The sequence below is a fragment of the Puccinia triticina genome, chromosome 7A (assembly GCF_026914185.1).
Source record: "Puccinia triticina chromosome 7A, complete sequence".
In the NCBI taxonomy this organism is placed as follows: Eukaryota; Fungi; Basidiomycota; class Pucciniomycetes; order Pucciniales; family Pucciniaceae; genus Puccinia; species Puccinia triticina.
The window spans coordinates 1,822,308-1,836,379 of NC_070564.1; the positions used below are offsets into that span (position 1 = coordinate 1,822,308).

The 14,072-nt window shown below is 46.8% G+C and overlaps 2 protein-coding genes across 2 annotated transcripts; both read left to right on the top strand.

Moving 5' to 3' along the window:
- Positions 1-820: 820 nt before the first annotated feature.
- Positions 821-5,965, top strand: PtA15_7A223 (uncharacterized protein; the record flags this gene model as incomplete). The annotated part of the gene is made up of 19 exons (XM_053170808.1): positions 821-1,067; positions 1,136-1,233; positions 1,311-2,029; positions 2,110-2,272; positions 2,331-2,629; positions 2,704-2,794; positions 2,865-2,952; positions 3,035-3,357; positions 3,429-3,551; positions 3,619-3,980; positions 4,063-4,145; positions 4,216-4,395; positions 4,462-4,643; positions 4,721-4,811; positions 4,893-5,062; positions 5,128-5,271; positions 5,357-5,424; positions 5,492-5,598; positions 5,688-5,965. The coding sequence occupies 19 exons, from the start codon at positions 821-823 to the stop codon at positions 5,963-5,965; spliced, it is 3,816 nt and encodes a 1,271-aa protein (XP_053022052.1).
- Positions 5,966-10,666: 4,701 nt separating this feature from the next.
- Positions 10,667-11,276, top strand: PtA15_7A224 (uncharacterized protein; the record flags this gene model as incomplete). The annotated part of the gene is made up of 2 exons (XM_053170809.1): positions 10,667-10,712; positions 10,789-11,276. 2 exons carry the CDS (start codon positions 10,667-10,669, stop codon positions 11,274-11,276), a joined length of 534 nt encoding a protein of 177 aa, XP_053022053.1.
- Between the last annotated feature and the right edge of the window lie 2,796 nt (positions 11,277-14,072).

Here is a 14,072-nt window from a genome sequence, read left to right on the forward strand (position 1 = left end):
CCCTTTGTGCTCTGATGAGGCAATCAAATTATCCCTATGGGTCACCTGGATGGCAACAAGGACAGACCAACTGTGGAAATTGTAGCTTTCAGTCCACAACCACAGTCTCAAAAAAATTGTGACCCGGGTGGTTTTCGATATGGGGCTCAGGGAAATTTTCTGACCCCCACCGGAAACCCTTTGTTCTAGCTTTAGTGTGAGGTTAAACACGCAAGGGTTGCTGCCCCGTTTGGAGCCGATATAATCCAGGCGATATATGATTTTTTTTGCATGACATCCTATGTGACATCTGATCAGGTCCGCCAAAACTTGATCAGATGTCACAAGCTTCCAGATTATATCGCGCAATTATATCGACTCCAAACGGGGCCTGAATTTTTCCCGGAACACCCCAATAACCACCGGGTGCATAGCCCAGGCAGTACCCGCCAGAGGATAGCAGGAGTCGGACCCGTGGCAGATTCAAAATGGCCATCTCTAAACATACCAAGGTGGCAACATTGATGGACCCAGGCTACAGAACCAATCAGCATTTGTACTATTTTTGGGATTCAAAGTTGGCCAGGTGCAACTTGCAAAAAAACCCCAAGCTGCCCACGGATGGCCCCCGCCGTGTTCCGGGCAGCCCGCGGGCCGACCCGACCCAAACCTGACCGATCTGCCGCGGCCCGCAGCTTGAGTTTTGGAGGTTTCAGACCGATCTTAGTCTGATTAAATGAAATTGAATATGTTTTATTCAATTTGATTGCAGTTGATGAGTCTCCTGTCACTCACACTGACCCTACGTTTATTACCTTTGACATACAGCCACTACCGAAGAATGATATTCCAGAAACTCCAACCGGGCGGTGGTGGCCTTCGAAACCGATCAGTAACCCCGATAGGTCGTATTGACGCGTCACAGGCAAGGACGATCGCCGAGGAGCAGACCAATTCCCTGGAAGAAGGCCTCAAGCAAGCCAACCAAGCAGGAAACGCGTTATCCATCCTCTTACAAGATGATTTCCATGCTATCACAGCCTACGGTCCACTACCCAGTGATGTTGTTACTATGGTCGTCAACGTTGGTAAGTGTCTTACTACAATCCAAGCTTGCCAGATGAGATGCTGATTGCCCAGATGAAATTTTCTCCAGATATTAATGTCGATGCTATCAAGGGATACATTGACCACATCACTGGCTTTGCGTGTGTATGGTCCCGTAATGTCTGCTACGTGTGGAATTTTGCAAGGGTTCGTGGATATCACTTCGGTTTGATTGGAAGTGCTTGGTCTGACCAATGTTCTTTTGATACATATCTTCCTCTCAGCGCATGGCAGCCGTTCCCACATGTTATGCATTCCCTTGCCCGCTTTCGAATACCTCTTCGGTTCTTGTCAATACCCTGGCCCCTCTGCCACTAGCATCGCTTATATCCCACTCTTCAAATCTCTCGAACACCACAAGACGCGAGCCTGGGCTCTTGTTAGTTTCACCAACTGGAGAGTTACGCGCTTGGGATTCGCTTTCACTCTCTCTATCGGGTGTCGATAAATTTGCGACGATCCAAATTCAGCTCCAAGACGCGGAACTAGTGAGATGCCTCCAGCCGCTCATATCATGCCCTGGCTCGTTCATCTTGGCCACTTCACACACCCGGCTTTTCCGTATTTCTATCTCTCCTGGAATCAGTGGACGGCCAACGGTGATTTCTAGTCTGATGTCAAGGTCAACCACTTGGGGGACTAAACTTGGCTCATTAATACGATGGGGGCAAGCCTACGATCCCAAAGCTGGAATAGTCGCGCTTGCCGTCAGTCCCCCCTTGGAAGGTGATACCAGCATGGGCGGCGGAGAAGCCTGGGCCCTGGAAGTCACGGGCAATCTCCAACGATGGAAGTTGGATTTCAGTAGTGGAAACGAGAGATTTGTTTGGGAAAAAGAAATCAACTCTATTGTACTCGAAAGCTTGGGCTGGACTCCGGGCGTGGACGTTTTGACCATGGCGGAGCGCATCGAATTCACATTATTGGACATTAAGCTAACTCAGTGAGTCTGTTGCTACATACTTTTTTTGGCAAGAAGAAATTTGTTGTTGTCCAAATGACTGATGTCATTTTGCTCTTCAGTACTCGCGACTTGGCTGTATTGGTCAGTTATATCGATTCGTCTCAAGTTGACCAGGCGCAAAGTAGCGTACAGCCAAGGTCATATGCTATAGTGATCTTGGAAGTCCTGTCAAGCTCTTCATTACCTGTAGTATCACATACGGTCAAAGCCAAACATCGCGAAGTGAGTCCATCTGATGATTCCTGAGCGACTGAAAGCCAACGTTTATCCTGTATACCAGTACCCAGATCCTCGACCTGAAACCACGCCGTCCTTGTCTTTACCTAGTGGTGGTCCAGCTGCGTTTATTGTGTTTCCTGAACGAGTTGTCTGTTTGTCTTTAAGCGAGGGAGCCGACTTTGAGGAGATTGTCTCACTCAATTCACAAGGCAATAATCGCATAATCGGCAATGGTGCTGCACCTCTTGCGATTCGCGCCATCCAGGACAAAGCGGACAAGCCGCCAGCGTTGAAGCTTATCACTACATCAAGCGGAATCCTTGAAATCGAACTCAATCCCGTTGAATTGGAGAAACTCGGGTTGGTCACACCGAATCACCCACCGCATATCCAACCTGAGGCTGATCAAGGAAATCCTGCACGCAATCCTAAAGAACTAGCATAGTTGAAGAGCAAGTTGCCCGAGATACTTATCGACTCAAAACCCAATTGGAACAAGCCGTGTTTTTTGGCGATAACACTGCGGCAAGTCTTGACCTACTTGCATCCCGTTTCCACGCCAAATTCTAGCCAACTGACAATTATTGGATTTCAGAACCCTGTGGAGTTTCACTTACAGGCAGATCTAATAGGGGATTTAGCCACAGCAGCGGAGCAACTTAGCAAAGAGATTTTGTCATCAAGTCAGCACTGTTGTTATTTGACCTCGTTTGAACTCGCGATCTAATCTGGCACAGCGTGACTTTTAAAATGGGTTCGATTCAGATGCCCCTCATCTACCGCCGATCGTCGACCTTCGAGTCCAACTAGCGGACCGGATTGGCCGACTTGAGTTGCTTATCCGCTTTATCAATACGACCGGGATGCTTAACAAAGTTCCGAAGCCTGGCAAGAGACGGTTGCTTTCGGATTTAGAATTACTTGCCGCAACCAACGCACTATGGCTTCATCATAACAAAAAAATCAATGCACTGTCTCAAAGCGGCCGACGAAGTCGGACAGTCTTGAGCGAAGTGATCATGTCCTACATGAACTCACTCGGCCAGAATCCGGATGAGGACCTGATTCGCTCGTTCTTCCGTAATCATGTTGGTACCCCGCGGCGTTGACGTCTCGTCTATCCAGTAAATTGATCAAATTTCTCACGGGTTGATTGTAGGCGTCCGCTATCGTTCACATCTTGGTCAACGTTCAAGCAAAATTGAAATCGACTTTATCCCACAAATCCAACAAATTGCACACCCGCTCATCCCAACTGATGACAGCCAACGAGATCATATTGGTAAGAAACAATCAAAATCAAGTTTCTGAGACCTTTAGATCGTCGTCCTAATGGCCTGCTCCATTAGACAGTGTATAATGCAGCCATTGTTAATCGACAGAAGCACAGCAAGACTTATGACTTGGAGAAAGATACTACAACGGAGCCCTGGACGAGCACGCCGAACTTACTTGATATATTACAATCTCATTATGAAGCAACCCTGGAAATCCTGCAGCAGCGAGCTCGTGAATTTGGACCAGCCATGGATGATGATCAAGGCCGATTCGGTGCTGACTCGGCCACTTTGTTAATGGATGAGGATGAAGACGCCAATGGGGGCTCATCGGACCAGAGTAAATGGCTGCACCATACTCTCAAAGATCAACTGACCGAGTTGGTAGAGAAGTCACTGGCGATGATGAAAGAAAGAAGTGCTTTTACTGAAAGGTAAGTCACGCATGTCGTTCTGTTCTTTGGAATTGTTCTTGTGCTAAGGAATTTTCAAGGATTGTTTTTCTATCAAACCTAGTACCCTAGGCACCAACCATCCCGAAGCCAAAAGTCTGCAAGAACGCTACTTACGTCTACGTCCACAACTGATATTCGGTCTAGGTAAGAATATTCTTGAGTCTTTCCGGATCGTTTCCTGGTGCCAAGCTCATGATGCTTTGGAAATCTTTAGTGAAGGTCAAGCGGCAAGCACGTGCTATAACACTCGCAGAAGAGCAGCGCGACTTCCGAACTCTTGTCGAGCTATGTCACTCTCTGGCATCCAGTGAAACAGAGCAAAGAGAAAGAAATTATATCTTAAAATATAAGGAAGAGTTTGCATTTCAGTTATATCAATGGTATGTGGAACAAGGTGTGTAGATTTTCCAACTCACTACGTCCGGGTTTTATCTTGATTGTTGATGGTTATATTTCCAAGGCCGATATCACGAACTTTTGAGCCAGGATCCGGTTTACGCTCCTTTGATCACATCATTTCTTGACCGCATGGACTATGGCAAGTTTTCGTGGATTCATGATCTTGCAATCGACCGATTCGATCATGCAAGTCAAGTTCTACTCAATGAAGCTGAATCAGAAAAAAACTTGGCCGACCAAAAGGTTCGTCTATCGCCTTGTTTCCTCATGATGTCAAATACATTTCTCATTTCAAGACTTGTCGAAATCACATCTCAAAGATCATGTTGAGTCTTGGTAAACTATGTCAAGTAGCCCAGATAGACGATGGCGAGCATCTCGATTCGGAAAAAATATTTCAGGACATTGAAAGTATGTCGGTTGCATCTCATTATTTTTCAGACTTTCCATGTCGTGCAGGGGATACTAGGTTGATGTTTACGCAAATGATAGTTGTGGATGACAGATTGGATATTCTCCAAGCACAATTGAAACTGTCTGATCTGTGCAAATCAATTTTGGAATCTCAACCGCAATACTCGTTACTATCCCTCGACCAACAGATCGACATTTTAAGAAAACATCTTGCACCCAATCTGGCCGACCGTCCGGCTTTTGGACAAGTTCGTCTATCAATCAACTCGCAATAGGATTATTCAAATGGCTAAAGTGAAGAAACGTGATCTAGTTATTTGATAGATATGTTCGTCAGATCATTGCGGGTGATGCTCTGAAGATCGAAGACTTGATCGAGTTTTACGGTTTGAAAGCTAATCTTGACGAGCAAGTTGAAGATTTTGTAATCGCCTTGGATGTGTTCTCTCGAGCCAAGGTTAGACCATCATTGTTTGTGACCGTAAAGCCTTGCACTCATCTGTGATGCATTTTTTTTAAAAAAAAAAAACGATTTCCATTAGGATCTGGTCCCTGGTCGAGCACAGCTAGCACTCAAGAGCGTGTGGAGAAGAATTTACATACATGAAGAGTAAATGCCCCCGCCGAATTTATTTCAAATGCACATCACTTCACTGAAATAAATATTTGCTTTGTAGTTGGCAAGCCTTGAAAAAATCAAGCAATTTGTCCGATGAAGATTTGATCACTTGTCTGAAAAGTACTGCGCTATACCATGTCCTTTCGAGTTCGATTGACCCAAATGGTACGAAGATATGTTGATCATTAAAGTTGTGCTGAGGTAACTTACGCGTGTTTTCTATTCGAAATGATTACGACCAACAATAAAATCAGACTCGGGAAAAGTCGGCCTGCCAATCTCGTCGCCGAATGAATCGTTCTTTGATCCCACCATCAGCTTGGACGACGACCTGGCGATCAGGTTTCCCGATCACTCGTTGTCTGAATTAGAACAACTGAGTAAGGCTTACCAGTCCGAAAATAGGAAGCTACAAGAAGCTATTGAGTCTGGCGGCGTGTGGGAATACTACGGCGAGATTGTTCGGTTGATTAGGGAATCTGATAATCTTTCTGACATTGGCATAGGTGATGTAACGATGATGTCAGAGTAAACCTTACAAAAAAACTGCACCGAAGAAAAAGAGTTTCATAGAGAATAATGCTTGAGCTTCCTTACATTTTACATCCAAAAATGAAATGAAATGCTATATTGTATAATTATAAAGCTTTTGTTGAACTGTGAACAACGCCAGCAGTACCGGAGTCAGGGTAACTGTCCTCTTGTAAAGAAACTCTTGTTGATACTACAGTACCACCCATAATAGACATCAGTCACAGTGTTGTCCATCCCCCTGCCTCATTTTGTGTATGTTCTTTTGTACCAACATAGCTACTCTACAACTTACAGCACCCAACCCACAAAGTTTGAGGTGGTTTACACAAAAGGGGCCGGCTTTAGGCACTCCAAATACTACATGCACTCTGAAAAAGGAGTGAACTTGTGTCTACTCCAATAAATTTTGGAGTGAACAAAGGTTTACTCCAAAAGTGGGCTAAATTGGAGTGTTCCGAAGTTCACTCCAATTATTGGAGTGTTCCAAAGTTCACTCCAATTATTGGAGTGAAAACTTGTGCACTCCAAAAAAAAAATGGAGCATAAAATTAGGCACTCAAACTGTGGAGTTGATTTCAACCCACTCCATTTTCTTTTTGGAGTGTGGACCACTGGGCACTCCAAAAGAGCGTGGCCAGTGATTCCCATGGAAAAAGAGCAGATAAATAGACTCAGACTCACTGGAATCTTTGGGGCCTAGTCTTAAGGGGAGGAATGTGAGTGTGGTGGAAGTTTGTCTGTAGGGGGGAGGCAGAGTCTCCAAGGGTCAAAGCATGACTTGGTTGGAGTTTTGTCCCTTTTTTTCTTCGGCTATTAGCCGAAGAAAATAATGCATTTTTCTTTGGCTAAAAGCGACAGCAGAGCTGGCCGGGCCAGCTCCACTGGAGCTGGCGCGCTGGCTGGCGCTGGATGAGCTGGTATTGGTATGTATTGGATACATTACTGTATCCAATACAAATACATAGCGATACATATCCGATACATAGCGATACATATCCAATACAAATACATAGCAATATGTATCCGATACATACCAATACGTATCCAATACATACCTGTACAGTGTACTGAAAATACATACCGATACATATCCGTGTATCCGATACATACCAATACGTATCCGGTACATACCAATACGTATCCGAGACATACCAATACAATGTACTATACACCTTGCCACATTTTTTTTAAAAAAAACTGCCCTAACCCCAAAAACCCGCCCCCTAACCTGCCCCCTAACCCCCAAATGGGGCATGGGGGCAGTGGGAATTGAACCAGCAACCTTGCTGTAAGGAGGTTTGCAGCGCAGCTGCAAACCACTAGGCTAACAACCATTGGTTGCGCTGCCCAGGTTTTGTGGCTAGGTTCCTATGAACTCAGCTCTGCCAGCCCGGCCAGCTCCAGCGCTCCTTCGGCTTTTAGCCGAAGAATTATAGTGCCACAGGTGCTTGGTTGATCTGGAGGAGTTGCTTGGAGTGCATGCATGTATTTAAAGTAGGTGTGCACTCCAGTATACTGTACACTCCAATCCTGAACCAAATCAAGTTTCAAGATTGGAGTGCACAAGTTTCCCCTCCAATAAATGTTGGAGTGAACTTATGAACACTCCAATTTAGCCCACTTGTGGAGTGAACAAAGTTTCACTCCAAATATATATTTGAGTGAACTTTGGAGCACTCCAATTTAGCCCACTCTTGGAGTAAACCTTTGTTCACTCCAATATTACAAGTTCACTCCTTTTTTGGAGTGAAATAGTAAATATTTGGAGTGCATAAAGCCGGCCCCTTTACAAAAACCTACCACCCACAAAAATACTAAGGGTGCGTACCATAGCGGAAAAAAAATAGATTCTCAAGCGAGTTTCAACTTTTTTTTGCGAGAATCTATTTTGAATCAGAATTGCGTACCATAGCACACAAATTCTGGGTAGATTCCAGAATTGATTCTCATCAAAAAACAAGTGTTTCCAGAAACAGGTGTCCCCCTATTTCTCCAGCTTCGAGAAACCATTTCTCTTTGCTGGGGACGGTGTGAACTCCACTCATCCCGGCCATCGGGACCCTCCAATTGCTGACCACTCACCCCGGCCATCAATCGGAGGGTATACATTCCACTCGATGACCGGGATGACTGGTCATACCCGCCACTCGAGGACATCTCATCCCGGCCATCGAGTGGAGTACACACCCTCCGATCGATGACTGGGATGACTGGTCAGACCCTCCACTCGATGACCACTCATCCTGGCCATCAGGTGGAGCACCCTCCGATTGATGACAACTCACCCCGGCCATCAATCGGAGGGTATACATACACTACACTCGATGACCGGGATGACTGGTCAAGTCCTCCACTCGATGACCGCCCATACCGGCCATCGGGTGGAGTACACCCTCCAATTGATGACCACTCATCCCGGTCATCAATCGGAAGGTGTGCGCTCCACTCAATGACCAGGATGACTGGTCATACCCTCCGCTCGATGACCTCTCATCTGGCCATTGGGTAGAGTACTTCCTCCAATTGATGACCGCTCATCCCGGTCATCAATTGGAGGGTGTACTCCACTCAATGACCGATTCTGACCGGTCATTGATTGGAGGGTATAGTCCACTCGGTGACCGAACACTGGTCATCGAGTGGAGCATAGCATACCCTCCAATCAACGACCGGTCAACATTGGTCATCCATTGGAGGGTATACATATTCCACTCAATGGCCGGTGTTGACCGGTCATCAAGCGGAGTATGTACACCCTCCAATCAATGACAGGTGTTGAACGGTCATCGAGCGGAGGGTGTACTCCACTCGATGATCTGTCTTCCCGGTCATTGAGTGGAGTAGACTCCGATCGATGACCGGTTTTGAACGGTCATTGAGTGGAGTATGTATACCCTCAACTCGATGACCGGTGTTGAACGGTCATCGAGCGGAGTATGTATACCCTCCACTCAATGACCGGTCAACACCGGCCATTGAGTGGAATATGTATACCCTCCAATGGATGACCGATGTTGACCGGTCGTTGATTGGAGGGTATGCTATGCTCCACTTGATGACCAGTGTTTGGTCACCGAGTGGAGTAGTTTGCTGGGAAGTGACATCAATGGGAGGGACTGCTGGGTTAATGTGTTGATGTACATAAATATGTACAAGAAACTGGTTCCTGTGGTACACCAATTTAGGTGAACCTGTTTCTCAGAAGTCAAAAAAAAAAAAAAAGGCAAAGTGCTTTTTTGATTCGCGCGGGAATCCATTCCAAAAAAACCCGAAACGTATGGTACGCACCCTAAATTTACCAAACCACTGGATTTCCAATCATTGGCTAAGTTAACAGTTACCCCCCCCCCCTTTAGGGAGGGACTTGTGTACATATTTTCTTTGGATAATAGACAAAGGAAAAAAGTGATGAAACTCATTCAAATGGGGCCTGAGTACAGCCAAACTCAAAAATCTTGAGGTCAGGTAGGCTCATTTTGCAAGTAATTTCATTCAAAATGAAGTTGTGGAAGCAAGGAATTTTTATGGAGGTTTTTAAAATGCTGCCAAATTTACACAGGCTCCATGAGATGGGTTGATTGGGCTCATTTCCCTCCTCACAACACATAGACCCACAGCAGCAAGGTACTTGCTGAAGTTTTTAGCCTCCACACTTAAAAAAGCCTTCTGGTGAGAGCCCCAAAAAGGCAACCTTTCAGTGTCTCTGTCTCACAGAAAGGCCTCTCATTGGGAATGGAAGATGTTTTGCATTGGGGTGCTCTGAGACTGAACAACTGGTCCCATTGAGCTATTGGTTGGGTCAGAGATCTTTGAGGCTTTTTAATTTTGATGCAAAGGCACAATTGGGACCCTGGCATATCCCCATAAATTTATCTAAGTTTATTAAACCACAGTTTTGCCAAAAAAAAAAATCAAGGGTTTCCCCTATATACAAGCAATCAAAAAAAAAATACAAGCTAAACTAATAAACAAACAAACAATGCAGATTGTAATCAACTAATATATGTACAAAAAAAGCAAAGGATTTAACAAACTCCCAGCCTGTGACATGCCACAGGTGAAAAGAGACCGGTGTTAACCCGCTCAGCCTGGCGCAAGTGCGTGGGGCAAAAGTCGGGGCTGGAAACCCCTCAGCCAATTGCAAGTGCAATCGGGGAGGGGGAGGATCACCACCAGTGCTCTGCAAATGCACAAACAGGGAGGATCACCTGGGGCATAAAACTTGGTGCAGGAGATGCCCCCTTATATGCTCAATATGTTGTGATTGCAGACCGCTTCATCATCACCTTGGCCCAGGATGGCCCAGAAAGCCACTGTGACCGTTGCCAGGTGATGTACAGCGCTAATTCCAATCGTACAGCCACTGTAACTACCCCTGAAGCCTAACCAGCCAGTGCCCAGGCATTCCACAATGAGACGCCGGCAGGGAGTCTTGCCAAAATCCTCTTCATCAATGTCTTCTCCTTGCCCATTACGCCCGGCCTTTGAGGACCGTCCTCTCCGTCTTGCACAGACTCTTACCGGTAACTCATAGCAAACAAAACTCTTTGACCTTTACTGCTGCCTGCCTCGTCATCAATGCAGATGATGAAGACAACCGCAGACAGAAAAGGCTGTGTCGGTTTGATAGAACCCCAGCAGCTACCTTGGCCGTCTATGGCCTCATGTCACCCAGTTGCTCCAGAACACGCTCGAGATCATGCGACAGGAACTCAATCGCTTGGTGATGTCCCCCCATTTAATAGGTCAGTCACCTCCCACACACATTCTCTCTGCACAGGGCTACTTAGACTGCTCATCACATTCCTTATATATATCGAGAACAACAAAAGGCCACGCTTCAGCTGACCCCGGACCAATACTTGAGCTTTGGCGAGCTGACGAAGCCCTCACAGGCGCTGATCAGCAGGCTGAAAAGGGCCGATCAGCTCGACCGGATCCTACTCACGAGGGCCTCAACCTTCTTCGTGCTAGCGTGTCTGTACATCCTCAAAAAGCGGATCCTGGACCGCAGCGTCTCGCTGCTTCCCACCCTCCTCTCTCCCCTCAGCCGGACGACGGCTCAGATCATCACAAATAACGAGCAGGCCGCCGTCGCCATCGCCTCAACTGGTGCGCAGGATGTCCTGCTGGGCGCTTCAGCAGAGGCCGCCGCCGCCGGTGTGACCACCTACACAGTCGCTTTCATCCCAAGCCTCGCATCCCCCGATTTACCCCCAGCCGTCGCCGAACTTCCGCTGACACCCACCCCCGCCAATCCATCTGTCCCCCAAATGCCAGACATTGAACTACTTCATGAAGAGCTTTAAAGTTGCATACTTCCCTTCAGGACTTGTCCAGCTGACCATGACACTTACCAAGATTTCGTATTCTTTTGTACTCATAGTCTCATACAAATACCCTGTTCAGATTGCTACCCCAAATCTTTGCATTGTATTTCCTGGGCCTGACAAGCAGCTTTCATCCCTCTTGTTTGCTCTCCCTGGCGGTCATTAGCCTGTGGATTTGGGCAATGAAGGACACAGAGGTTGAGAAACGGACGCTCGCCAGGATGCTCCCTGGGGGGCAGCTCGAGGCCCGGAACATTGTCGCCAGCAGTGTCGCGCTTGTTATTGTTTGTGTGCGGTTCTTCCTCTGATTTTTTACCAGCGCGACGGCCCCTTCCCGAATAGGGAAGGATCCTAAGACGTATTAGCCTGTTTTGCATATCAAATATACATCAGAAGGACATACTACTGACAATCATCACATCACTTCTGTAGATTAAAATGGAAGCCACCATTTGAAAACTCAATTGACTTCCGTTTAGAACTCAGTGTTTTCCCTTTTAACAGACGGCCCAGAGGAGGCAGACTTTTATGCAAATACACTATTTGTTCTGATGATGAATTGCGGAGAGAAGGGAAACAGTTTTTTGAAACACTCGAGATGTCCGATGAAGAATGGATGGAGTTGAGTGTGATTCCTGCCAAAAATTGGGCGCAAATAACACAGCTATGTGTGATTACTGACACCACCAATGTTTTAACAACCAAATAGACGAAAACAAAGACGTGAGCAGCTTGGTCATCGAGTTGTTGACGTTGTCTGGGACGCGCCTCAGAATACATGGAAACTACTGAGGTTCAGGGATGACAAGAAAAATGGTAATTATCGGGCCATTGTCTTTTTGATCCTCAACAGTATTTGCCATGGCTGCCTTTGCCCTCCCCTCGGCGGCAGGAACAATTAACTGGACGGCCGCTGCGCCCTCGTGTGTCTTTCAAAGGCTCCATCGCTCAGAAGGCTAAGGAATCCATCCGCAGCCACACACTGGCCTTGAAGCTGCTCATCATCCTTGCCCTTATCACACGCCAACACCTAGCATCCCCCTCCTCCAGCTGGGCAATGTCCAGAAATATCTGTTTGTGGTTGCCGGTTGAAGGACAAGGACACCCAGCACTATGACAATCACAAGATTGAATCAAAAAATGTTGTTCCCTATTATTCAAGCCCCACAAGGAAAATTTGTGTTGTCCAGAAACTAATACACCAATTAGTTAAGGGTAAGGTCTTGATTTAGAACACATCAGGGCTCATAATGGACCATGAAACTGTGACTTTCATTGTCCACTTACTAATTGAGATGATGAGAAGTTAAGCTAATACTGTCTAAATTTTATGCTGCAAACTGAGGTCCAAATGTGATTGGGCACAGTTTGAATTGAAGATCTACAAAAGAATGCAACCCAAAGATGTGGGGTTCATAGCTTTGCGGTTGTAAGTTGTATTCCTGGTGGAACAGTGGCAGCGGGAGCTGTAATGTCAACAAGGGCAGGGATTGCCAATGGTCAGGGTTTTGGGCAAGTATTGGGGTGTGGAATATGGGGGGTAAGGGAATGGAGGTGGAGGTTGGAACCCTGAAAGTGCAGCGGCGTAGCCGCCTTGGACTCTAGTTTAATGTAAAATCCAAAATTTTGGCTAAATTCATACATTGGAACACTGAAAAAAACTCAAGAAACTGCTGCCAGTTGATATGCAATATTACAAATGTGAAAAAAAATCAAGAAACTGCTGCCAGTTGAGATGCAATATTAAAAAGGCCCCCAGTGGGAAGGCACTGGAGAATAGCTTCTTTTGGGACAATTCATACATTTTTATGTGTATAATTGAGGCAAAATCCCCCCACAGAACCCCAAAAACCTGCTGAAAAGCCGGGTTGTTTAACTAAATTTTGGTAGAAATTTCAGTTTGATTCCTACCACTTGGGGTTTCAATGCCCATTCATACCACCTTCATGGCTACCATTTTGCAAAAAAATGGAAAAATCCATACATTTATAGATTGGGGCAGGCTTTAGGCATGCCAAAAAATTCCCAGATGCACGCCAAAAAAGGCGTGCACTCCTGACCACTCCAAGATTTTTGGAGTGCAGGATGGTTTACTCCAAAACCAGCCCCCATTTGGAGTGCACAACCCTGCACTCCAGGTGGTATGGAGTGAACACCCCGCCACGCCAAAACCAGCCCTCAGCTCCCCTTGACCGCCGGTCTGCGGCGGCTACACATGTCCCTCTCGATGACCGGGACCGACCGGTCATCGAGAGGGGTGTGTCCTCTTGCTGACCGGTCCATCCAGGTCATCGAGAGGGGTGTGTTTGTCCTCTTGATGACCGGTTGGTCCTGGTCATTGAGAGGGGTTGTGTCCTCTCAATGACCGGTCTGTGCCGGTCATCAAGAGGGGTGTGTCCTCTCGATGACCTCAAGAGGGGTGTGTCCTCTTGATGACCGGTCCGTCCCGGTCATCGAGAGGGGTGTGTTTGTCCTCTCAATGACCGGTCGGTCCCGGTCATCGAGAGGGACATGTGTAGCCGCCGCAGACCGGCGGTCAAGGGGAGCTGAGGGCTGGTTTTGGCGTGGCGGGGTGTTCACTCCATACCACCTGGAGTGCAGGGTTGTGCACTCCAAATGGGGGCTGGTTTTGGAGTAAACCATCCTGCACTCCAAAAATATTGGAGTGGTCAGGAGTGCACATCTTTTTTGGCGTGCATCTGGGAATTTTTTGGCGTGCCTAAAGCCTGCCCCTGATAGATTACCCACCTACACCACAGGAGCAGCCCAATGTTG